This window comes from Pan troglodytes, chromosome 16 (assembly GCF_028858775.2).
Source record: "Pan troglodytes isolate AG18354 chromosome 16, NHGRI_mPanTro3-v2.0_pri, whole genome shotgun sequence".
Classification (NCBI taxonomy): domain Eukaryota; kingdom Metazoa; phylum Chordata; class Mammalia; order Primates; family Hominidae; genus Pan; species Pan troglodytes.
The window spans coordinates 72,092,372-72,119,977 of NC_072414.2; the positions used below are offsets into that span (position 1 = coordinate 72,092,372).

Below are 27,606 nucleotides of genomic sequence, written 5' to 3' on the forward strand. Positions count from 1 at the left end.
TGAATGCTAGCAACTAATTTTTTTAAAAAATAATAGGTACTGGCCAATCAAATATGGCTATGGGTCAGATTTAACTCACGTTTGCTAGTTCACAACTTCTTTGGACTAATTCATCATTATAAATTATATTTTCTCCCTATTTTTTTCGGGAGGAGGGAGAAAAAGAATGAAGTGAAAAAAAGTATGCATTTTATAACTGCCTTGGGCTGTTGGTCATTCTTGCTGAATAACTGTTTCATTATATAAATTATGAATATTGCAGTGTGAAACATTCTACATCAGTTTTCTCCCCTTTTCAACAGAATATAGCCGTTTTTTGCCTGACACGAATACTTGTGACAATAATGAAGTGTGTTTACGCAACAAAATATTTTGTGGGGTTCATGTTAGGCATAAAGAGGGTTTGAAGAAGAAACTTAGAGTTTAGCTGGGAACAGAGTTGTATACCAGTGAAGTATTTGAGTAATGGTACAATTAAGTGCCCCAAAAGAGTGGTACAAGCAGCTTCCTTAAGAATATAGAGTAGAGGAGGCTTGAGGTGGTCAGAAAGGGGCCCAGAAGAAATAGAATTTAAGCTGATTTCCTGAAATAGATAGGATTATTACAAGCAGAGTACAAAGGTAGATGGGATATACTAAAAAAGGTGCAATATGAGCTAGAAGCTTGTTTCCAAGAGTGAGCATGATTTGTTTCAATCAGATGGAAGCAAAAGACCCTCTGCTTTTAGGAAGAATAGAGTAAGAACAGTTATTGAAACTTTGCTATGTGCCACACACTATTTGGATGCTTTTCATATGCATTATTTAATCTGGTTAGATAAGTGATGTAAGTGCCCTCTTAGAGAGTTGAAACCAGGGAAATTTAGTAACAAGTCCAAGCTTTTACAGGTAATAAAATGGCAAAGCTGGGATTCCAGCTGCTGCCGACCTGACTCCAAGCCCATTCTGTTTACATACAGCATAGTTTCTAGGGAAATTAGGCCGCTCGGGTTAAATTACGTGAAGCACGAATGCTAGGTTGAGTACTCCTCTCTGGGACAATTATTATACAAACTAAAACCGAAGTAATATGATGAGAACTGGGTGTTTTAGGAGAATTTCAATAAATGTATTAGGAGGAGGGGCAGTAAACTGTTAAAAATAACCCAGGTATGAAAAGCAATGAGAACCATAGTTGGGATGGAAAATAAAAGAGGGTGAAACATTTCAAAATAAAAATTATTGGAACATGGTGACTTACCTTTAGGGAAGGAAGCACAGGAAAGTAGGTTTAATTGACATGTGTGTGCTGTTATAATTGAGTTTATGTTGCCATCATTACTATTCTTTTGTCAGAATTTTAATAATTGGTAATGAATTTTCTTTACAGTCTTAAAGCATTTAATCTTGAATTTTTAATCCTGCTAAGAACTTCCTAGGTAAAAAGACATAAAGGAAAAACAAATTTTTTCAAGAGCATGGTTTTAGCTAATTAAAGCTGCATAATATGTTAACATTGAATAAATAAATGGAATTTAAAAGGTATACTTAAATGAAAGTAATAAGAATTAATGAATGCTCAGAAAATTATAGGTTTTCAGGGATATGATGGACTTTGACAGTTCTCTCTTTTGTTGTTGGTTTGTTTTTTTGTTTTGTTTTGTTTTGTTTTTTAGATCAAAAGACACTGACTTAGCTGCTTACCAGATAGGGGAACTTGGGCAAGTTACTAAGTCTTTTTGATTATCATTTTTTTTTGTTTGTTTTTAAAATAGGGATATCAACAGCACCAACATCATAGGGTTCTTGAGAGGATTACATGAGATATAAATAAACAATAAAAAGAGTTCCTGGCACATAGTAAACTCTGAATAACTGTTAAGTATTGTCTGGGATGTTAGAGGGAGTAATAGGTTGGGGATTTGACTACGAATGTTATGAACAGTCAAAAGTCACATTTTATGAATTCTCTTCAATTCATAGGCTTTTGTTTATTATACCATGCTAATCATTTTTAAAGTGTCTGGTAGAGTGATCTTACTCTCTGTCTCTGGATTTGTGGTTTTATAATTCAACAATGAAGCAGTTAAGGAATTGTTCTGCCTTTTCTCCCCTTATCCCTTTTCCTCCCTGATCATTTGAATGCCAGACTGATTGCCCCAAAAAGGTATAGTAGCAAAGGGAGGGAGGCAGGACTTCCAGTTTCTTCGTAGCTACTCCATCTATGCCATTACACATTCAGATAAACTAAATTACTCTTTATGGTTTTTCGTCTTTTTCAGTCTTTCTGACTCTTCATGTAAAGGTACATTTTATGGTCTAACGATTAATAAATAAGACTGATTCTTTTTTTTTTTAAGAATCCTGTGAGAAACCCTTTGTGCCTCTTGAGTTATGAAAATCATTGTTAATTTGATGCCGTGCAGGCAGTTTGACTTGGGAAAATTGGTAGTGTTACAAGTTTTCAAACTTTAATCTTAATGTTTTGAAGTAATTGTAATGAAAAGCTTAGTGGTCATATTGTACTTTCATCTATGACTTTTTACTTGAGTTTTTATGGAAATATATTTATCTTTTTACTGTTTGGTTGCTAGCCATATATTTACCAGTATCATTGGGAGAGTTCCTTTAATTCCTCTCTTATACTTTAATGTTGTTAATAAGCAGTATAGCATAGTTGGTGGTTTAGACTCGAGTTCCCCAGTCTTTTTTCTCTATTTTTTCCCTAAGGAGCCTTTTTAGGTTTTTTTTTTTTTTTTTTCTTAAGTGGCCCCCACCTCCAGAAGATTTTAACTCCAGAGAGATATTGCAGGTCTGTTTATGTATTTTATGTATATCTGTGTTTTATACAAGAGTAAGGGTTTTTGTGACCCTTTCCTCCAAAAATCAGTGTTTTCTCCCTTGAGGGGCAAACTATCTATACTGAGAGTGCACGTTTTATAAGCAGTAGATTCTCAAAATTTTGGTGTAAATATCCCGAAGGGCTTTTGTGTGTGAGAGTTATATCTAGTGAAATCATATTAAAAATTAAAGCTGAGAAAATGTTTTAAGTACTAGTTTGTTTTAAAATATTTTATGAAAAATAACCACTTTCCTCTCCCCCACACTTGTTAATGAGAAGAGTGGCATTGTTAACACATTTTTGCAGATTTTTAAAAAAGTCTGCCTTAATAACAACATTCTAGTAGTTGCTTTGGCATTCAATCTGTTATAGTGTTATAAAGAAAATCTGGGCTCATATGTATTTGGAAAGAATATTTTAATAACATTATCAGATAATTAGAGGTTCTTTGATATTACACTAAAACTTGACGATAGTTTCTTAAAGGATGGTTGCAGTGTGAAATTGAAACCATACAAGACAAGCTTGTTCAATCTGTGGCCCAACACAAATTCATAAACTTTCTTAAAGCATTATTTATATATTTATTTATTTTAGTTCATCCACTGTCATTAGTATTAGTGTATTTTATGTGTGGCCTAAGACAATTCTTCCACTGTGGCCCAGGGAAGCCAAAAGATTGGATACCCCCATATAAAACTTTTTGTCCTGTTAAATTAAAATTCATTGGCTTTTCACTTTGAATGGATCTTCTGTTCATGAGTAATTTCTTACTATTTCTTGCTAAGCAACCAACATTGGTTGCTTAGAAAATACTGATTCAGTGTCTTATGATGATATTTCAAATATTGATATAGTAGCAACTAATCACATTTAATTAATATCACCATGAATCTTATCAGAAACTCTCAGAATATTGGAGATGCTTGTCAAGGTTTTTTTCACTTGACTGTTGTCTTTGATAACAAATACTATTAGATGTTTGAAGTGATGAGTGCACTTTGTTCATTTACAAAAATGTCTACTGAATACTCTTTTTTTTTTTTTTGAGACAGAGTCTAGCTCTGTTGCCCAGGCTGGAGTGCAGTGGCGCCATCTTGGCTCACTGCAAGCTCCGCCCCCTGGCTTCATGCCATTCTCCTGCCTCAGCCTCCCAAGGAGCTGGGATTACAGGCTCCTGCCGCTATGCCTGGCTGATTTTTTGTATTTTTAGTAGAGACGGGGTTTCAATGTCTTAGCCAGGATGGCCTCTATCTCCAGACCTCGTGATCCTCCCGCCTTGGCCTCCCAAAGTGCTGGGATTACAGGCGTGAGCCACCGTGCCCAGCCTGAATACTCAGGTCTTAATAACCAGTTTATTAGTCATTCTTTCAAATAAGAAACGTGTTCCATGAAAAAGGCAATTCAGTCAGCTCACAACTCAAACAGTTGCACGGTGCTTTTTCTTCAGTCTTCATACTTCTTTACACAACAGGAGTGCTTCATGCATGCTTCCCGATTTGTCATGTAAAATGTTAAGATGTGTATTCAGGGTCAAGATTTAGTAAAATTAACAATTTTTACTGTGAGAGCATGATGATGAAGAGTTGACTACTAGTACAGTTGGGTGCCACTGCTTTGATTTGGCTCCTTGATAAGGCTTCATCTATTTTTTTTCCCCCACAATTGCTATAGCAGCATTTGTCCATATGGTGAAAAAGGCAAATAACTCACTAGTATTATTATGAAAACAATTTTGACCTCTATAGGGGTATGTGAACCATACTTTGAGAATCATTGACAACTTAATAAGTGATGGAGCTGGGATTCAATCCAGGTATTGAATTGAGTGTGTGTGGGTGTGTGTGTGTGTGTATGTATATATATGTGCGTGTGTGTATATATGTATGTATATACGTATATGCATACATACTATATATACGTGTATGTATATATACACACATATATATACATAGAATCCCAGCTCCATCACTTATTTTATTTATTTATTTATTTTTGAGACGGAGTCTCACTGTGTTGCCCAGGCTGGAGTGCAGTGGTGTGATCCCGGCTCACTGCAACCTCCGCCTTCCCAGGTTCGAGCGATTCTCCTGCCTCAGCCTCCCAAGTAGCTGGGACTACAGGCACACGCCGCCACACCCGGCTAATTTTTTTGTATTTTTAGTAGAGATGGGGTTTCACCATGTTAGCCAGGATGGTCTCTATCTCCTGACCTTGTGAGCCACCGTGCCCGGCCTCCATCACTTATTAATTAGCTACAGGACCTTGAGCAATTACCCTGATACCAAAATCAGATAAACATAAAGAAAGCTGCAGACCAGTATTCTTCATAAAATAGGCAAAAAAGGGGAAAAACCCAAAAATATTTGACATTAGCATTTCTATACTGATTATTTTTTAATGTGATATGTGTGTGTGTATGTATGTATATATACATATGTATATATTTTACAGGGCTGTAGAAGAAAGAGGGTTCTAAAGTAGCATTTATAAAAAGAAAGGTGGCAAAGGTGGGATTCTGAAATGACTTGTCATCATGGAATAAGAAAGATGCTTGCCAAAATCCCAAATTGTGTTCATAGGCTAAAGGTTTAACTATTCTCAACAGTTTTAGGACTTTTTTTTTTAAAGGCAGATGCTAAGCCTGCATCATAATTCAGTCAAGTGCATTATTGCTCTTGGTTCTGAAATACGTATAAATCCTCACTACCCATCAACAGTCTTCAGATAATGTAGGGGAAGAGAAATCAAGTTGCTAACAGTAAACTGTGAATGCTTTCCTTGGGTGTTTACCAGTTCAAGGAAATTTCAGTGGCAAAACATTTCCCTTCTTTGGTTAGTCTCATTCTTCATGATCTTTGAAATAGACTCATCTGTAATACATATACACCCATTTCGGAGTAACCTTCACTTAGGAGATTGTTGTTTTTTAATAAGAAAGAGAGCCCGTTAGTACCTTCTGTCATGTTATTCATGCCAAAGAACCAGTTGCTTTATGGGAGAAATGGCACATGGGGTTCTTCCATCTGCTGTAATTGATTATTGCTTTCATGTGGTTCCCAAACAATTCCCTCAGTCCCAGCATCACTTGCCTGTCTGACTAATGCCTCTGTCCTGTTAGTTTTTAGTATTTTTTAGTTATAAATACTTAAAAAAATAAAAATTTCCACCAATTATGCAAGTAATATTTTCATTTTAGAAAATTTAAAAAGTAAAGGTACAAATCAGGGAAAAACACTAGCTTCACCATCCTGGGATATGCTCATTACTGTCCTTTTTGATGATTAATGGGTGCTCCTTTTTTCCTACTTGGCAAAATATAGTATACGCATTTCATATTATGCCTTTTCATTTATCATCGGTATTTCCCTCAATCAAAAAGTATTCTAAAATATTTTTAATGACTGCATAACTTTTGTCATTTATATATCATGCTTTTTTTAAAAAAACTACATACATTCTAATGTTATTGTCAGTTTATAAAAATTATAAATAACACTGTGAAGCACATCCCTTATATTTTATTATTCTTTTTCTGATTATACTCTAGTCATTTTGTTGAAGACCCTTAAAGGGGAATGACTGGTTCAGATAGCAATATTTGTCTTTTACAGGGTTCTTGAAGTGAATTGCTAACTTGCTTTCCAAAAAGATTGAACCAATTTATTATCATTTTACAAGCATTCAGCCGAGTTCTCCATATCTTCACCAGAAATGATACTATGTGAAATGCTTTTGAAACAGAATAAATAACGCACATTAGCACATGAACTTCCAGCAAAAGTTTAAATGCTTAGAAATTAGATAGTATAACATACATCAAAACTTATAATGTATATCTCTTAATACTAGGAGGGTCCAAACTGAGCTAGACTTAATAAGTTATCCTTAACCTTCTGGGGGTAGAGTCTTCAAAACAGATTTCTTTCTCTAGGAGTTCTTTATACTTTCTGAGCCTGTACAGACTTGGCTTATGTAGAGTGGGTAGGAGATAAAAAGTTCAGTGTGTGTCCTTTTGGTTTTTATATTTTTCTCTCCTTTTTCGCCCTATGTCTTGGGACAGTTACGTAGAATAGTTTGATATATGTGGGTTTTTTTCTTTATCATATAAAAGCAGTTTTGGATAATGTGTGATTGGAAGTTATGTGTCTGAGTTCTTTGCTAATTTTATGTAATTTTCAGGTGTGCAACTGAGGAACATGGCTCAAGAAACTAATCACAGCCAAGTGCCTATGCTTTGTTCCACTGGCTGTGGATTTTATGGAAACCCTCGTACAAATGGCATGTGTTCAGTATGCTATAAAGAACATCTTCAAAGACAGAATAGTAGTAATGGTAGAATAAGCCCACCTGGTAAGTAATTCTAGTAAAACCCATCTATATGCATAATTGAAATACAAGTGGCTATTTCGGTATATCCAATACCTTTTTCTGCTCTCACATTGTATTTATATTACCATATTCATATCAGTAAAATTTCTCATTACACATTGTGATTATAATCAGTAGTGAGGAGTTAGGAATGAGTATCATCACTCATTGAAAATACTGTAAATTCATACCATAATCTTATTTCTGTGGCTGTGGAATTCTATTACTTTATTAAAATAGAGAGGACACCTCAAGTATCTTGGAAAGTAAGGGAAGAGAGTGATAAAAGAACCTTTGTTCTTTTATCTGGTGTGACTTACAGCTCAAGTAGTTGTTGAAGGAAGGAGTGGATTATTGATAACCACAGCTCAGTGGACTTGAGAGGAAGCTTTACTCCATTAGGAAGGAGGAGTATCGTGGATTAACTCATAGTAAGGGATGTTCAACCCCAGTTCACTAGGGTTTTTTATGCCTTTTTGTGTCAAAGGATATTCTTGGAATTGAGGTGGTCTTTTGTTTCAGTACTTGTGTAAGAAGGATCATGCGGATTCCAAGTATAAGCTTTGCAAAAAGGAAAGTGTTCAGTGTATTCGTTTAGGATAGATCTCATGTAGGTTAATGCCTGCATGTATAGATTTTTGTGGTTAATGAAAGTGTAGGCTATTACTTAGTTCATTTAATATTGTGTGTGAGATCTTGTCTGTTTCTGTTCAAGCCAAAACCTACAACCATTTTACCAAAACTCCAAATTTGCTTAAGGCTAAGATCAAATGAGTATAAATTGTTTTAAAATTAAGTCATCATCTACATTTATAACCTAATGTACTGAGCATAGATTTTAATTCTGAACCTATATTCTTCACTGCTATGTCATCTTATTTAAATATCTCATTTGTACTCTAGTACTTGGAAGATGTTTTTGAATTAAAGCATTTGGGCTTGGGTGCTATTCAGTCCTAAGAAATAGGAGTTTATTAATGTATACAATTTATAGATGGTTTCCTTCTTGGTTTAAAATTAACATATTTTTCACTGGCAAACCGTTGAAAAATTTTTAACTAAAAATAATGAACCAACATACTACATATTAAAAGAAAATCTCTATACTGTGTTCTGTGGAAAATGGATTTTGATTTTTTTAGATAAGGTCTTAGACTGCTGAGCATATAGAATCACTAATACGAAATGTGGTACTGTTACAGCAACCTCTGTCAGTAGTCTGTCTGAATCTTTACCAGTTCAGTGCACAGATGGCAGTGTCCCAGAAGCCCAGTCAACATTAGACTCTACATCTTCATCTATGCAGCCCAGGTAAGATGTAGTCTCTGAATTCTAATGAGAATGCTAATAAAAACTAAAGAGTATATTCTGTGTTTGATTAATAAGGAAAACTATGTAAAGCTACTTTTAGATTAACTGGCCTAAAATTTTATCTGTCTGATTATAACTAATTAGAAAAAGCAATTTCTTGCTTTTACCTTGAGGGATCGGGGGTTATCGTTTAAGTCTTAGATTTCTTTTTCAGGCATCTTTTTCTTTCTCATAATATATCCTGACCTACTCCTGAAGTCCTTTGGAAGCATGTTAAGTGAAATGTTAGTCTTATTCTGCAAGTATTACTACCGTGTATTAAAAAAATACACTCTTGTCACAGATTATCTTTGTTTAATATCATGATGTAGTACTCATTTGTTTATATTGTAATGTGTATATATATATTTTTTAACTCTGAAGTCACATCATTTAGAAGCCTGCATACAGCAATACTGGTTTCATTTTTATTCTGCTTTTAGGAACCAATATATTAAGTTCCTACACTGGGGTTCCTTTTTTCCAGTTCATGATAGGAGATGTTCAGTTTTGCTATGCCAGAATATCATTTACAGCTTTGTCTTAGGGTTCTTTAAGCATGTCTTTATCATGCTAGTTTTCATTTAGTGAATTCATGTGGTACTTGAAATACACAAAGGACATATACACTGTTGCTTTGTTTCCAAGGCAGTAAAATTCTGGTCCAAATTGGTCTCTAGTTTTAAAGCTCTATGATTATGTTTAAGTTATTTAAAAAAAGTATGTCTGTGTTCTCAACTTAATCATCTACTTAGATATGTTGAACTCTTACTGTGTCACATTAATGTTCATGTGTAGAGATCACCTTTTAAAATGAAATATTTTGCTTTTCTAGCCCTGTATCAAATCAGTCACTTTTATCAGAATCTGTAGCATCTTCTCAATTGGACAGTACATCTGTGGACAAAGCAGTACCTGAAACAGAAGATGTGCAGGGTTTGTATATGAACTAGCGTGTATTTTGTTATTTGAGTATTATAGGCCAGACGCTATCCTAGGTGCATGTATAAAAAAATTGCCAGCTTAAAATACATATTTTTCTGTTTTCCCTAAGAACACAATACTTTATATCTTTAAGTATTTAATTAACATGTTGGGGAGCCATTTCACACTTACATGTAATTTTATCATCAGCATAAACGTTGCAAATTCAAAATTTGTTTAGTTTGGAAAATACAATTAAATGAATGTGTGGCAGTGTTATACTGTTCTCTTTTACTATTTTGGCTGGTTCAGTCTATATACTACTCTCTAAGAAAACTGGGGCTGCTGGTTTGAGGGGCATCTCTTTCTTTTGTGTTTTGACTCATTATCTGAGAGACTGTGTCCATCTTGCCTGGCAGTTCTCCTTTCTTCTTCCCCATGTATGCAATAGTCACATTCAGTTGCTCGTATTCACAGCATGGTATCTATCATGTCTTGCCCATGCTCTTCATATCCCCATTATGAAGCTCAAAGTGATCTAGGAAGACTTTAAAATTTGTATGAAGGCTTTCATAGTAGGGAGAGAGAATGCGGAGTAGGCCATTTTGGAGGCTATTAAATAATCTCTGCTTAATTAGTTGTATTCTAGCAGTGTGTGGAAATAACATGGTAACAAGGAAGGATCTCTGGAAAGATAAGCCTAATGAAGAGCAGTGTGTCATTCTGCCTGTGAGATGATTTACCAGTGAAACTTCATTGCACATGGTGTTCACATGATGGTAACAGATACATCTGCCAATCCTAGTTTAAGTTGGCTAAATTTTTAATTTAGGCCGGGCACAGTGGCTTGTGCCTATAATCCCTACCTACTTGAGAGGCTAAGGCAGGAGGATCGCTTGAGTCTGGGAGTTTGAGACTAGCCTGGACAACAAAAAATTAGCCAGGTGAGGCGGCACATACCTGTAGTCACAACTACTCAGGAAGCTGACGTGGGAGGATTGCGTGAGCCCAGGAATTCAGGCTGCGGTGAGCTATGATCGTGCCACTGCACTCCAGCCTGGGTGGGCACCAGAGCAAATCCCCCACCCCCGGTCTCAAGAATTAAATAAACAAATTTAAATAAGCTAGGTAGTTCCTCTTGCTTTTTTTCATACCCAGCAAATACTTGAACCAGTTTGCTTGTTTGTGTAGATTTTGCTGTAACAAAAGAATATTCTGTGTGGTCAACGTAAATATTCTAGTCCCATCTAGCATATTGTGATAAATTCATAAATGTTTTAAATGAATAATTCTTATTTCTTAGTTACATCAGAAAATTTAAGGAAGGGCAGAAATGAGGAATCTTTTTAAAGAAATAAGGGAAAGACTGGGCGCGGTGGCTCACGCCTGTAATCCCAGCACTTTGGGAGGCTGAAGCGGGTGGATCACGAGGTCAGGAGATTGAGACGATCCTGGCTAACACGGTGAAACCCTGTCTCTACTAAAAATACAAAAAATTAGCTGGGCGTGGTGGTGGGCATCTGTAGTCCTAGCTACTGGGGAGGCTGAGGCAGGAGAATGGCATGAACCTGGGAGGCGGAGCTTGCGGTGAGCCGAGATGGCGCCGCTGCACTCCAGCCTGGGCGACAGAGCAAGACTCTGTCTCAAAAAAAAAAAAAAAAAAAAATTCAGAATGTTGGCAGTGAAAAAAATGTATAAAGCTTAAGAATACAATAGTACTTACAGAAGTTTGACAAAGAATAAAGGTCATAGATTGGTGAACTATCATAATACATAGGAAGTGTTTTTATACCATTTATTTATAAAAGTGTTTCCATTTGTGGTGTATGGAAAGCAATACCGTTTTCTCCACTTAGCCCTGAGTATATCACTTCAAAAGGTGGTCCTGATGCCATATTAGGAGAAATTGTATAGGCCCCATTTTTCATACATGATTTGAATGACTTTTAGGTTAAACCAGTATTAACTTGTAAGTACCTTTAAAAAACTTAGCATTCATAATATCAGCAGCAAATCTTTGATAAATTAGGTATAAGTTTCATCTCAGTTTTAAGAGAGGAGGATTAGGTTCCGGTATGTAAAATCTCTTAACAACCTAGTTTAAAAAAATTTTTAACATATTATTGAATTAAGAATACCCTTTTTATTATAAACATACACAAATATAAACATGTATGTTTGTATATATGTACGTGTATATTCTGTATGTGCACACACTCATATACACTTACATGCAATTGCGATTTCCCTATTGATCAAATTCAAATAACTTTTTTTCCATTTATTTAATAGATGGATGAAAAGAGACAGAGAGAAAAAGTCTCTTTGAGTCAGTCATATGGTCATAAGAGCTGGAACTGGAATCCAGGGACCTAACTTATAGAGGCCAGTATTCTTATGATTAGACAGTCGTGGAGCTTGTTGGACTAGGATGTGGATATGTGTATTCCTGTTAACACATACGTCTCCCTCAGTTCTCAGGGTAGGATCAACTGGTTTAGCAAACTACCCAGGTATCAGTTTTCTTCTTCCTCACTCCATATGCTTCCCTCAAGGGAAATTTTATGTAGATAGGAAAACCATCCCAAATGGAAGAAGGTATATGAGTAGCAGCTATATGTCTAAGCCAGAAGTTTGTAACATTTTGTAATTGGAACATTCAGAACAACTTTTTCTCTACAGGTATTCTGCTTATAATTAGGATATGCTGCCACCAAGTGGGTGGTACTGCTTTCATATTGGCCACATGGCTCTGAAGAATTTTTATGTTTCGTTGAGAATTTAGCATATTGAAGCATGTTTCTTAGTTGTTCTTTTTGATTTAAAAATATAGCAGTACCTTACTTATATAGTGTCACTCAGGAGTATAAGTCAAATTTCCAGTTCACAAATGCTAGCTTTTAAAAGAACTACTTTAAGCATTTTGGTACACTCTAAAACTGTTGAAGAATATGCTTAAATTTGGTCAACCTCTTAGTCCCTCAGATCTTGGGTCATAGTAGAAAAATACTGAATTTGGATTCATAAGTTCTATTTTCCTATCTTGATATGCCTGCTTAACTTCACTGAGCCTTACTTTCATTACTCTTAAAAGAGAATAAGAATGTCCCTCTTACAGGGTATTAAAAGATACTGAGATAATGGAGGTTGGATGAGCTTGTAAGCTGCAGAAGATATTCTTTATATTGCCCAAGTGATTTGGGAGTTGTAGGAGGCCTAGAGTAAGAGAGAATTTTGAAGCTTTCCAACACTCGAATGATGTCATATGTTAAGATGGTAAGGTCTACATCACTGAAGCATTCTAGGAAAGATGAGTTGATGTTAGAGACCATATAGAGAGAGGAATGCTGTGCTTAGTGACAGGATGAACTAGAATTCTCAGGCTCTTTCCTACTTTCGTATAAAGGTTTCTGACTTTATACGAAGTTGAATTGTCAAATCATTGGTTCAGAAAAATCAGAGGGGGACAGTCTCTTTGGACTGATTTAGGAAAGCTGTATGGGTTTAAAAAATCAGGCATTTCTTCTGATTCTAAACAATGAGTGAGAATAGCCAAAGGTATCTTGAAAAATAACAAAGTTGGAGGACTAACAGTTCCTGGCTTCAAAATTGAGTACAAGCTACAGTAATCAAGACTATGTTGTACCGGCATGAGGATAGTCATAAAGGTAAGTGGAATAAAAAATTGAGAGTCCAGAAATAAACTGTTATTATATTTATGGGCCATTGACTTTCAACAATGGTGCCAAAATCATTTGATGGGAAAAGAATAATCTTTTAAACAAATGATGCAGGAACAACTTCATATCCACATTCGAAAGAATGAATTGGACTCCTATGTCATACCATATGCAAAAATTGACCCGAAATACATCAAAGACCTAAAACGAATATAAGAGAACTATAAAACTCTTAAAGCAGGTATAAATTTTTGTGATCTTGGTTTAGGCAGTGGTTTCTTAGATGTGACACCTTAACCACAAGCAACCAAAGAAAATATAGATAAATTGAGCTACATCAAAATAAAGATTTTTGCTTAAAAGAGTGGAAAAACAGCCAGGCGCAATGACTTATGCCTGTAATCCCAGCACTTTGGGAGGCCAAGGTGGGCAGATCACTTGAGCTCAAGAGTTTGAAACCAGCCTGGGCAACATGGCAAAACCCCATCTGTACAAAAAATAGCCGAGTGTGGTGGTGCACCCTTGTAGTCCCAGCTACTGGGTAGGGAGGCTGAGGTGGGAGGATCACTTGAGCTTGGGATGTTGAGGCTGCAGTGAGCCATTAACGCACCACTGCACTTCAGTCTGGGTCACAGAACAAGACCCTCTCTCAAAAAATAAAAGAGTGGAAAACCAGCCTACAGAATGAGAGAAAAAATACTTTCAAATCATATATGTGATAAGGATATATAAATAATTACAATTCAACAATAGAAAACCCATTTTTAAAAATAAGCAAAGGATTTGAGTAGACATTTCTCCAGAAAAGATATACAAGTTTCCAGTAAACACATGAAAAGATGCTCAACAGGGCCGGGTGCGGTGGTTCACATCTGTAATCCCAGCACTTTGGGAGGTGGGATCACCTGAAGTCAGGAGTTGGAGACCAGCCTGGCCAACATGGTGAAACCCCATCTCTACTAAAAATACGAAAATTAGCTGGGTGTGATGGCATGCGCCTGTAGTCTCAGATACTTGTGAGGCTGAGGCAGAGGAGAATTGCTTGAACTTGGGAGGTGGAGGTTGCAGTGAGCTGAGATTGTGCCACTGCACTCCAGCCTGGGCAAAAGAGCAAAACATCTCAAAAAAAAAAAAAAACAAACCATGCTCAACATCATTAGATATGAGGGAAATGGAAGTCATGGGACACCACTTCATACCCACTAGGATGGCTCTAATCAATAACAAAGTATTGTCAAGGATGTAGAAAAATTGGAGCCCTCCTGCCTTGGTGGGGGTGTAATATGGTGCCAGATACTCTGGAAAACAATCTCCTAGCTCCACAAAAAATTAAAAATAATTGTCATATGACCCAGCATTTTTCTCCTGATTGCCAGGAGAATTGAAAACATATGTCCACACAAAAACGTGTACACGAGTGTTCGTAGCAGCATTATGTATAATAAAAAATAGAAACTACTCAGATGGCTGTAAATAGATCATTGGATAAAAAAAAATGTGGTATATCCGTACAGTAGAATATTCAGTCACAAAGAGGAAGGAAATTCTGATACATGCCACAGTATGAGTGATCCTTGAAAAAATGCTGAATAAAAGAAGTTAGGTACAAAAGGCTACATGTTGTATGATTTTATTTATATAGAATGTCTAAAATAGGCTGGTCATACAGAAAGATTAGTGGTTGCCAGAAACCGTGGGAAGTGGGGAGTAATTGCTAATGAGTACAAAGTTTTCCCTTAATGTGACTTAAATGTTCTGAAAGTAGGTAGTGGTAATAGTTTTATAACCTTGTGAATATAATAAAAACCACTGAATTGTATACTTTAAAGAGTGAATTTTATGGTATGTGAAATCTCCCCACCACCCCAAGACAGTGAAGAGGGCTTTTGCTGGAGGATAACTTGTGAGTGCAAACGCATACAGGTAGGAAAAATGAAATTTGAGGAAGAGTGAAAAGACTGTTTGCTGAAGTGATCAGTTCAGGCAGTTATATGTTGAAACTAAAGCTAGAAAGGTTGTTTGGAAGTTGATAAGGTATTCCTTGGTCTTAAAACTCACATAAAAACTGAGGAAACAGGATGATTTCTGGGAATCATAGACTTTTAAAATTAATAGTACTATATCATCTTGTCCGTGAATTCATTTGGTGACTGTTGAAATTCAGGTTGTCAGCTATTAGTTTCAAGTAAGCTGAGGTTACCTTAGCCTCATGGGTATATAAGCGACATTTATTGGTCCCACATTTGAGCTATAGCATATAAGCTTTTAGATAGCCTTCTGATCCTTCACTTAAAAGACTGCATTTGCCTCAGTTAAAAAGAAACCATTGGCCTTCTTTGGGGCTTTAGGGTTAGTACTGTGAAATGTCTTTTGAGATATGCAGTAGCGTTTGTATGCATAGAAGATAGATGTATTTTCACTCTTCTCCCTTTCCAGATCCCATTCAAATTTGTGTCTCAGTAGTTAGACCAGTTTTGTTAAAAACTATAATCTTGTGATAATGTTACTGCCATTAAATGGGTTTTTTTGAATTTTTCTGGAGAACAGGTTAGATATTATGGCTTACAGGTTTGAAAACCAATAAATACTGTAGGTTCATTTCTGATTGCAAGTTAAGCGGTTTTTGAGTCTATATGCATAGCCAGATAGGCTTATCTGATACTGTTCTAGGAGCTGGAGATAAACAGTAAACAAGACATTCAGCCCCTGCCCTCTTGGAGCTTACATTCTAGGGATATTTATTCATTGAAAATAAAAGGTTTGATGTGTCTATATTGTTTCAAAAATAATATGTTCACAGTATTATTAATAGAACTGTCTCCTGTCTGGTTTCAGCATGTCTGAGTGGAGTAACATGCTATAGAGTTTGTCATTAGCACATATTTACTTGTTTGTGGTATTCTGCCTTTTGTCATCTTTTGTTAAAATACGAGATAATGATGGTAGCATAAGCAGGTTAGAATCACAGCAGATGTTTGAGCATGTATTACAATGTGTAGTTCACTGTGATAGGACTGGAGGTTCAGATGGGGAATAAGGTAACCATCCTTCTCAATGGCCTTACGGAGTAGTTGGGGAAATGAGGCACATAAATAAAATAGGTAAGTAATTCAGTTCAACAGATACTTATTGTCGAATGTCTGCTATGTGGTTGGAGACCCTGGGATAGGCACTGATAATGGGATAAATAGGACCAATGTCTCCCCTCAAAGAATTCAAAGTTAAACCAGGTTAAGCCAATGAGGGAATTTTAATATGAAAAGTGCTATACATAGGCTTTCCCACCCCAAGGTTGTTGGAGAGGCAGTGGAGGAAGAGCTGATTATATAAGCTTAAACAAGAAAAACAAGTTAGAGTTAGCCTGATAAAAAGAGGGACAGGAGGGGCATAGAAAGAGTATTTTGTGTGGAAACTACAACTTATACAAGAGCCCAGAGGCAAAAGAGAGTTTGATATGTCCAGGGAAACTGCAAGTCCTTCAGTATGGCTGAATCATGGAGTACTGTTGAGGAATAGTGAGAGATGAGGCTAGAGAAAGAAGGATGAAGAAAATCATGAAGGACCTCTGGGCTTTATCCTGGGGGGTAGTTGGGAGCCATTGAGGAATTCTAAACATCAGAGGGAACACCATTAGATTTTCACTTAAGGCAGATGATTGGATGCAATGTGTGAAGCATGGATTGAAGAGGGAACTCGTGAGGTGCCCAGTATTTGGAAAAGGTGTTAAGGAAAATTAGAGTGAGAAGCTACAGAGAATTGAGACAAGGAAAGGGTATTTGACCTTGGTCTTGAAAAAGAAGAGGACCTAGATCAAATGGGGAAAAAGGAAACCCTTTGGAATAGATTCTAAGAAGTGTGAGCAAAGGTACGTGGCATATTCCCAGTGTAGATTAATGGAGCAGTGGATCCCTGGGGAAAGTCTAGTTGGGGATAAAACTGGAGAGGTTAAGAATTTGATCCATGGCAAATTCCACCATTTTAGAGCAAAATGTCACGTCTGCAAGGTCATATTATATGATTCTGACTCTGGCGACAGCATTCATGAGGGCTAGAGTGGTTAGCAACTGGAGGGAGGCATGTTAAGATTTCAGAGTAGTAATTTAACCCGAATCTTGGTAAATCTGGCTTTGGTTTCCATACATAAATGCATCAACTTATTATCTTACAACATTTTAAAGCTTCTTTGCTTCAATTTGCCTTATTTCTAACATTTAAAGTGCTTTTATGTGAAACATTCTGGGAACTTTAAACATACTTAATATTCCACAGAATCTTGGTTTCACCTTTTCCCTCCTCGTTCTCTGAGAGACCTATGTCATTCTGACCCCGAACAATATTAAGAACTATGCATATGGCTATTGTCTTGCACACTCCCTTAGAATATTCAAGTAGTATTTGTTTATGTGCCTTTTATTGATTAAATTTGTAGTTACTAGAAAAATTAGAAAGTACAGTTAAAACCTAAAGAAGAAAGTCTATAAAACCACTAACATATCATTACATATTCTAGATTATTTTCTACATGCATATATACATACATTTAACAAAAAGGGGTCATATTTTTGTAAACAACTTTGTAATTTAATGACTAGTTTTCTGTGCTAATAAATTCCTCAGTATCCTCTGAATAATAGACTAGGGAGGGTGGGATGAAGAATAGCAAAATCTTACAGAATAATTAAATTTTGCCACCTTCGTATTTTTGTCAGCTTCAGTATCAGACACGGCACAGCAGCCATCTGAAGAGCAAAGCAAGTCTCTTGAAAAACCGAAACAAAAAAAGAATCGCTGTTTCATGTGCAGGAAGAAAGTGGGACTTACTGGTAAGGACCAAATCAAATGTTTAAAATTAAAATGATGTTTTATAATAATGCATAGCTTACTATTATTGACTTCAATTAAGATTGTTCCTGTTGCCTTGAGAGTTAATATTGGATATACTTCACCTTCTGAATTTTCTTAAGGAAATAAAAATAGCTTTGATTATACACCTAAAAGTGAAATGAATAGCTTTTTTAAAAAAAGTTTTATTTCAGTTGAATTTAGAAGTATTAGACAAATAAGGTTAGTGTGCCAGATTCTGTGAAAGGTCAAAGATGTGTCTCCTGCTTTTAAGGAGAGAATATTTTGAAGTACTTGGTAAACTGGAAGTACTTTCTATATATAAAATAGGGCTAATCATACGTTGTTGTGTGGGTTCAGCGAGTTAAGACATGTAAGCAGTTAGCCCAGTGCTGCCACACAGTAAGTAATTAATATATGTTGGCTACTGTAACATAGCTATCAGATGCAGATGGTGGTGGGAGGGAGAAAGAAATGTTCAAAAGCATTTAGCAAAGAAAGTACATGAAGTGCAGTCAGATTGCTCTGGGAATTCAGGGATGAGAGTAACTAATTTACATTTTAAAATGGTGGTTCTTAGAGGCCCAGCAAGGAAAGGACCATGAAGGCAGAATGTTTCAGTGTGTCTTGAACAGTGAGTAGGACTTATAACTGATGGAAATAGGGGCATTTCAGGCAGAAAGAATAACTTGAAGAAAATGAATAGGGCATGTGCAGGGACCATGAATAGGGGAATGTCGCTGTATAGCACATAATACGTGAACAAGAGTGTTGTGTACTGCAGTCCAACAGGAATGAAGAAATAAGACTAAAAACATATACAGTTGACTCTTGAACAACATGGGACTGTAGGGGTCCACTTAGAGTTTTTTCTAATACATTGGAAAATTTTTTGGAGATTTGCAGCAATTGGAAAAAACTCACAGATGAACTGTATAGCCTAGAAATATATTTTTTTAATTAAGAAGAGTTAGGCATGTCTTGAATGTATAAAACGTGTAGATACTTGTGTATTTTATCATTTACGACCACAGAATATGCACAAATCTATTATAAAAATTAAAATTTTATCAAAACTTGCCTATACAATATGCAGATCATACATGAAGCCATTCATAGTCAAGAGAAATGTAAACAAATGTACAGATGCAGTATTAAGTGATAGTGGCAAAAAGTTACTGTAGTATGTACTGTACTTCTCTAATAATTTCATAGCCACCTCCTATTGCTATTGCAGTGAGTTCAGGTGCTGCAAGTATCCACTTAAAATGCCACGCATTTTAATCGGCACTGATCACCTCTGTTTCAGCAGTTTGTCTCTGTAGTAAATTGCCTACCACAGTAAAAGGTAATCTCTGTGGTTCTCATGTATTTTTCATCGTGTTTAATGCAATACTGTAAACTTTGAATAATACCATAAGACTCGTATAAAGTGATATCACTAGCACTAGTGATACTGGAAGTGCTCCCAAGAAGAAGAGAAAAGTCTGACATTACAAGAAAAAGTTGAATTGCTTGGTATGTACCATAGATTAATGTCTGCAGCTGCTATTCTGCCATTTCAAGAAAAATGAATGATGTCTGCCATTTCAGGATAAATGAATTCAGTGTAAGGACTATTGTTATTTAAAAAAAAAAAAGAAATTTGTGAAGCCATCTCTGCAGCTATGCCAGCAGGCACAAAAACTTTGTACTTTTTTATGAAATACCTTTTTATTTTGTATTGACAATGCAGCTTTTATATGGGTGCAGGATTGCTATAAAAAAAGCATACTATGATTCAAGAAAAAAGTGAAGTCATTATATCACAGCTTTTAGATTCTAAAGCTGGAGACTTTAATGCCAGCAAAGGATGGTTTGATTTTTTTTTTTTTTTTGAAATGGAGTCTTGCTCTGTCATCCAGACTGGAGTACAGTGGCACTATCTCGGCTCACTGTAACCTCCGCCTCCTGGGTTCAAGCAATTCTCCTGCCCCAGCCTCCCAAGTAGTTGTGATTACAGGTGTGTGCCACCACGCCCGGCTAATTTTTGTATTTCTTTAGTAGAGACGGGGTTTCACCACGTTGGCCAGGCTGGTCTCAAACTCCTGACCTCAGGTGATCCACCCACCTCAGCCTCCCAAAATGCTGGGATTATAGACTGGAACCGCCACACCTGGCCGGTTTGGTAATTTTAGAAAAAGGTTTGGCTTAAAAAAAGTCAAAATAACAGGAGAAACAGCTTCTGCCAGAAAAGAGGCAGTAGGTTCCCAAACTATTAAGAAAGTTCCCAAACTATATTAAGTTGTTGGAGAAAGAGTATCTGCCTGAACAAGTTTTTAATGCAGACAGAAGTGCCCTATTCTGGAAGAAAAAGGTCACAAAGATCTAAGGAAGAAAAGTGAATACTAGGACTTAAGACAGGAAGAGATCGTCTAACTTTACTGTTTTGCGCAAATGCAGTTGGGTTTATGATCAGAACTGCCGTTACCTATAAAGCTGCTAACCCGAGTCTTGAAGGGAAAAAGATAAACACCAGCTGCCAATCTTTTGGTTGTACAACAGGAACGCCTAAACAATATGAACCCTTTTTCGTGATTGGTTACATAAATGCTTTGTCCCTGAAATCAGAAAGTACCTTGCTAGTAAGAGACTGCCTTTCAAAGTTGTTGGGTTTTTTTTTTTTTGAGATGGAGTTTCACTCTTTTCGCCTAGGCTGGAGTGCAGTGGCGCACTCTCCACTCACTGCAACCTCCTCCTCCTGGGTTCTAGCGATTCTCCTGCCTCAGCCTCCCTAGTAGCTGGGATTACAGGCATACTCCACCATGCCCAACTAATTTCTTTGTATCTTTAGTAGAGACGGGGTTTCGCCCTGTTGGCCACACTGGTCCCAAACTCCTGATCGCAGGTGATCCGTCCACCTCAGCCTCCCAAAGTGCTGGGATTACAGGCACGAGCCACAGCTCCTGGCCTAAAGTTGTTTTGATATTGGACAATGCCCCTGGCCACCCAGAACCTCATGAGTTCAGCACTGAAGGCGTCGAAGTGATAAATGCTTGCCCCCAGAAAAGCATCTCTAATTCAGCCTCTAGGTCAGGGGTCGTAAAGACCTTTCAGGCTCATTACACATGGTACTCTATGGAAAAGATTGTCAGTGCTATGGAAGAGAACCCCAATAGAGGGAACATCATACCATTGAAGATACCATTATTGTTTAGAAAAAAGATGTGAAAGCTCTCAAGCCTGAAACAACAAATTTTTGCAGGAGAAAACTGTCCAGATGTGCGTGACTTCACAGGATGGAAATCATGATAGAGATTGTGGATATGGCAAGAAAGGTTGGGGGTTAAGGATTTCAAGATAGGGATCTTGGAGATACTCAGGAGCTAATAGACACCAAATCAGAAGAATTAACAGAAGATGACTTGATGGAGATGACTGCTTCCAAACCACTGGCAGACAGTGAGGAAGAAGACATAGAAAAAGAGAAAAAGCAGTGCCAGAAAACAGATTGACACTAGACAGTCTGACAGAAGGGGTCTGATTATTCAAGACTGCTTTTCACTTCGTTTGCAACGTGGACCGTTCGGTGATACGAGAACTGAAACTAAAGCAAATGGTGGAAGAAGGATTGGTACCATATGGAAACAATTTAGAGAACAAAAAAGCAGAAAAGTCAGAAATTACATTGTATTTCCATAAAGTTACACCAAATATGCCTGCCTCTCCAGCCTCCCCTTTTACCTTCTCCACCTCTGCCAACCCTGAGACAGCAAGACCAACCCCTCTTCTACCTTTTCAATGTAAAGACAAGGATGAAGACTTTTATGATGATCGACTTTCACTTAATGAATAGTAAATATATTTTCTCTTCCTTGTGATTTTCTGAATAACATTTCCTTTTCTCTAGCTTACTTTATTATAAGAATACATTATATATTAATAATATACAAACATACAACACAAAATATGTGTTAGTCGACTATGTTACCAGTAAAGCTTCTGGTTAATAAGCTATTAATAGCTCAAATTTTGAGGGAACATAAAATTATACATGGATTTTTGACTTGTAGAGGGGTCTGCATGCCTAAATCTGGCATCCTTCAAGGGTCAGCTGTACTGTGGTTAGTTGGAAAGTAGTTGCAGCTATAGATAGTCAAAATGTATTGTTTACCATGTGCCAGGCACTGTGCTGAACACTGCATAAAAATTGGACTTACAGAAAAGAATAGATAAGATTTTGAGCAGAGCTTTGCTTTAGGAAGATTATTTCTGGTTAAGGAATGGTTTGGAGATGAAAAAGAAAGGAAGTTAGAGTTTAATATCAAAGATGCTTCAAGATCAGGTATGGTGGCTCACACCTATAATCCCAGCACTTGGGAGGCCAAGGTGGGAGGATTGCTTCAGGCCTGGAATTCGGGACCAGCCTGGGCAACATAATGAGACCTCATCTTTAAAAGAGAAAATTTAAAAAGATGTTTCAGATTTGCCCATACCTTAGCACATGTACATTTAAAGAATATAAACATGGCCCAGTGCAGTGTCTCACACCTGTATTCCCAGCACTGGGAGGCCAAGGTGGGAGGATCACCTGAGGCCAGGAGTTCAAGACCAACCTGGACTACATAGTGCGACTCAGTCTGTACAAAAAAATTTAAAAAATTAGCTGATCATGATGGCATGTGCCTGTAGTCCCAGCTACTCAGAAGGCTGAGATGGGAGGATTGCTTGAGCCCAGGAGGTCAAGGCTGCAGTGAGCTATGATTGCGCCACTTCATACCAGCCTGAGTGACAGTGAGACCCTGTGTCAAAAAAAAAAAAAAAGACATTTAAAAATATACATATTTAATATTAAAGATAGCCTTTCTAGGGCTGGGCATGGTGGCTCATGCCTGTAGTCCCAGCACTTCGGGAGGCCAAGGCAGGCGGATCACAAGGTCAGGAGATCTAGACCATCCTGGCCAACATGGTGAAACCCAGTCTCTACTAAAAATACAAAAATTAGCTGGGTGTGATGGCGTGCACCTGTAATCCCAGCTACTCGGGAGGCTGAGGCAGGAGAATGGCTTGAACCCGGGAGGCGGAGATTGTGGTGAGCCGAGATCATGCCACTGCACTCCAGCCTGGTGACAAAGTGAGACTCCGTCTCAAAAAAAAAAAAGAAAAAAAGATAGCCTTTCTAAATCTCACAAACCCTCAGACTTCAAGATTAGAAGGGTGAGATTTAGTAATTTTCATCTTGTCCAGTCTGTCTATAAAATGTGTATGTGCTGTTTGCTTCATTTTTCATTCATTATTATGAAGTTACAAATATGTCTTTGAAGTTAAAAATGTGGCAATGGAGGTTAACATCAAATATTAATGTTTAAAATATTGATTCCTATGCTCCATTTCCAACAATTGTATCATACCATAAAATTCTAATTTGGGGGAGCAGGACCAGTTTTATATAAAGACTGGCTGCACCCATTACATCTCGATTTTGGTTTTCACTCCAGGCATTTTCTTAAAATTAAGTAGCATTTATTGTGTGTTTTACCATATGTTCAGAATTAAATTCATTCCTCATTTAATCCTTACTTACTATTATTCCAAAATTACAGATGCAGAAACTCAAGCTCAGAGAGGCTAATTTGCCTTCATTAGTAAGTAGATTCACACTGAGGCAGGCAGGCTCTAGATCCCGTGCTCTTTACCTCTCAACTGCAGTACAGTTCACATCTCCATTGGAGGTTAGCAGAGAAAAGCAAATATCGAAGCTGTGTTCTTCGTTAACAGTTCTTTCAGAGGTATTATTTGATCTTTCTTAAATAAATGCCAAGACTGCCTTCTGACAGTAGGCTTATTCTCACATCGTAGTGTTTGGATTTGAAAAATGTTTTACATTTTCAACCTAGCAACTGTGTTTTTGTTAAGAAGTAATTGTTGCCGTATCACAGGTGAAGAAACAAGCTCAGAGGACTTGCTGTAGGGCAAACCTGCGTTTGTAGATAGGAATAAGAAATGAAGCTCTCAGGTAGTGAATAAGAATGTAGTTTGTGAGACAGTGTATTTAGAATGATTCTTTAGTTTACATTGCTGCCCTAAATATATTGTGCTGTTCAGTATTAATTATGCCAAAGACCTTAATATTTCATCCTTCAACTCATGTATGTGTATTACTCCATTTCCAGGGTTTGAATGCCGGTGTGGAAATGTTTACTGTGGTGTACACCGTTACTCAGATGTACACAATTGCTCTTACAATTACAAAGCCGATGCTGCTGAGAAAATCAGAAAAGAAAATCCAGTAGTTGTTGGCGAAAAGATCCAAAAGATTTGAACTCCTGCTGGAATACAAAATTCTTGAGCATCTGCAAACTAAAAATTGACTTGAGGTTTTTTTTTTCCTAGTCATTGGGAATGTAGAGCAGTGTATCTTGCATGTCATCGGAAGAATAGATTTTTGTTTCGGTTTTGTTTTGGTTTTGTTTTGAAAATGACTCTGAACATTTATTTCCATTGCAATTTCTGTGGCTGAGAAGACTTAAACTTTACAAGTATTATCCTTTTAAGATCATTTTAATTTTAGTTGAGTGCAGAGGGCTTTTATAACAAACGTGCAGAAATTTTGGAGGGCTGTGATTTTTCCAGTATTAAACATGCATGCATTAATCTTGCAGTTTATTTTCTCATTGTGTATGTATATATCGCTTTTCTCTGCAGCACGATTTCTCTTTTGATAATGCCCTTTAGGGCACAACTAGTTATCAGTAACTGAATGTATCTTAATCATTATGGCTGCTTCTGTTTTTTCATTAACAAAGGTTATTCATATGTTAGCATATAGTTTCTTTGCACCCACTATTTATGTCTGAATCATTTGTCACAAGAGAGTATGTGCTGATGAGATTGTAAGTTTGTGTGTTTAAACTTTTTTTTGAGCGAGGGAAGAAAAAGCTGTATGCATTTCATTGCTGTCTACAGGTTTCTTTCAGATTATGTTCATGGGTTTGTGTGTATACAATATGAAGAATGATCTGAAGTAATTGTGCTGTATTTATGTTTATTCACCAGTCTTTGATTAAATAAAAAGGAAAACCAGAATGCTCCCTTGTATTACTTTTTCTCTTATTCTTTCTGGTGGTTAATTTTATTTTTTGGTCTTTTAGTTTTCTACTTTACTAATTTTGTAAGAGAACTACCATTATTTGTCTTGCATCTATTTGTGACTAAGCTTATGATCATGAATTGTAATTTTGTATTTCTCTGAGTTGAAGACCTGAGCATTTCTTCAAAGGCAAGCACTCCTCTCTGTTACTTAAATGTATTTTTTAGTCCTTGTCTGATTCCCTTTTCTACACTGTCACACTCAATTAACATCTAATAGAAGCTTTTTCTTGTAGGATTGGAGAAATTTTAAGAGTATAATTCAAACTGCAGGGCAATTGTAGAATTGCGGAGTAGAAAGACCCTTGAAAGATCATTTGTCCTGTGGTTTTCAAATGTGTTTGGTAGCCGAACGTTTTTAAACATGAAATGTCATATAAAACAGATGAAGGCAATAATTTTACAATATAAATTTCTCAGTTTAAAATTATTACTTGCATGTTCTATTTAAATAAAGGATGGTTTAATTATCAAAATCTGTAAATTGATCACATTAACAGATTATAAAGAGAATAAACCGTTACGACTGTCTTAATAGATTCAGGTAGAGTAATAGAATTTAACAGCCATTCGTGATAAGAAAAATTAAACTTGACAAGGCTAGAAAGGAGTTTCCTTAAGCTGATAGTTCTATGTGAAATCAACTAGCCAAACAAAACCAAGCATCAGCTAAAAAGAGGAAACTTACTTCCTTTTAAAGTCAGAAACAAAGATGACTGCCCACTGTTACTGCTTACTATTCAAAATTGTGTTGGAGATTATAATCAGTGGAGCAAGACAAGACAGAAAAATGATAAGAAAAGAGGTAGCACTCATTATTTGCACATTGTTTTTATAGAAAAATCATTACTAGAAATAATAGGGTTTAGTTAGGTAGCTAGATACAACATTCGTTTTTAGAAGACAGTTGCATTTCTTTACACCAGTTACCTAGAAAACCAGGAAACACCATTTGACAATAGTATCAGAATCTTGGTTACCTAGGAAATTGACAATATATGTTGATGGCCTCCTCAAGAAAGAATTCTAAAACATTAAGGGATAATAGGAATTCAGTAAATAGATGTTAGTGGATAGGAAGACAGTATCAAAAAATGTCATTTGTCCCTCAATAGGCATAGATTCAAGGTAATCCCAATCAAAATTCCACTTGATTTTTTTTCATGGAGCTTGTTTAGTTGATTCTAAAAGTAAAAGTTAAAAAGAGCAAAAGGCTAGAACATTTCAGAAGAGAGCAGGGAGACAGGGACTTGTCCTGCTAAATGTCAGGACTCACTGTGAAGCCTTGTTAGTTAAAATAGCATGTTATTAGCTGATAGGGACAGACAGATATCTGAATTGAATAGATTGCCCAGAGAACTCTGCACGGACTGAACTTTGGTGTAAGAGAGAGGTGGCACGTTGCGTTCAGGAAAGGAGACTTCGATAATTAGAGCTAGAAGAATTGGTTTTCTGTATGAAAAAGGAAAAAATCCGTATGTTATGCCATAGGAAAAAAGGACTTAAAACAAAATTTGAAAACTCTCAGAAGAAAGATGGCACCTGTTAGGTCTTAGGATAGAGAGACTTCTTGGCCAGTTACAGTGGCTAACGTCGGTAATCCCATCACTTGGAGGCCGAGGCGGGCAGATCACAAGACCTGGCCAACATGGTGAAACCTCGTCTCTACTAAAAAATACAAAAATTAGCCAGGCGCAGTGGCACATGCCTGTAATCCCTACTACTTGGGAGGCTGAGGCAGGAAAATCACTTGAATCCGGAGGCAGAGGTTGCAGTGAGCCAAGATCGCACCACTGCACTCCAGCCTGGGTGACAGAGCAAGACTCCATCTCAAAAAATAAAAATAAAAAAAATAAGACACAAAGCATACTATAAATGTATTATTAATGAATTTATCTATTTAAAGGATATTTTATTCTCTGAAACACATTAAAGTATCTTCGAAGAATGTGAAAAGACAAGTTAAAGGTGGGAGAAGTTCCACTGCAAATGAAGACTACCCATTCAAGCAACAAAAAATTAATCTGTCAATATATAGTGTTGGCAAATTTCTGTGTGTTCTCGCATTGCTGGTGTTAGTGCAAAGTGGTTCAATCCTTGAGAAAGTTTGATACTGTCTTTTAAAGTGGAACTTTTACATACCCAATAGTCCAGAAATTGCACTCCCAAGTGCATACCTAGGAAAAACTTACACATAGATAAATGGGGGACCGCAGCCAGGAGCGGTGGCTCAAGCCTGTAATCCCAGCACTTTGGGAGGCCAAGGTGGATGGATCATGAGGTCAGGAGTTCGAGACCGGCATGGCCAAAACGGTGAAACCCCGTTTCTACTAAAAATACAAAAATTAGCCAGGCACGGTGGCAGGTGCCTGTAATCCCAGCTACTGGGGAGGCTGAGGCAGGAGAATCTCGTGAACCCAAGAGGCAGAGATTGCAGTGAGCCAAGATCGCACCACTGCACTCTAGCCTGGGCAATAGAGTGAGATTCCGT

At 36.9% G+C, this 27,606-nt stretch overlaps 1 protein-coding gene across 9 annotated transcripts in view; it reads left to right on the plus strand.

Moving 5' to 3' along the window:
• ZFAND6 (zinc finger AN1-type containing 6) overlaps positions 1-25,052 on the plus strand; it is an 84,792-nt gene extending 59,740 nt beyond the window's left edge. For all 9 annotated transcript variants that reach the window (XM_024348982.3, XM_024348983.3, XM_024348984.3 and 6 more), the window contains 5 exon segments: positions 7,003-7,173; positions 8,394-8,502; positions 9,377-9,477; positions 17,855-17,968; positions 24,140-25,052. In XM_024348982.3, the coding sequence (XP_024204750.1) occupies positions 7,020-7,173; positions 8,394-8,502; positions 9,377-9,477; positions 17,855-17,968; positions 24,140-24,288 (627 nt within the window). In that variant the 5' untranslated portion in view covers positions 7,003-7,019 and the 3' untranslated portion in view covers positions 24,289-25,052.
• The last annotated feature ends 2,554 nt before the right edge of the window (positions 25,053-27,606 follow it).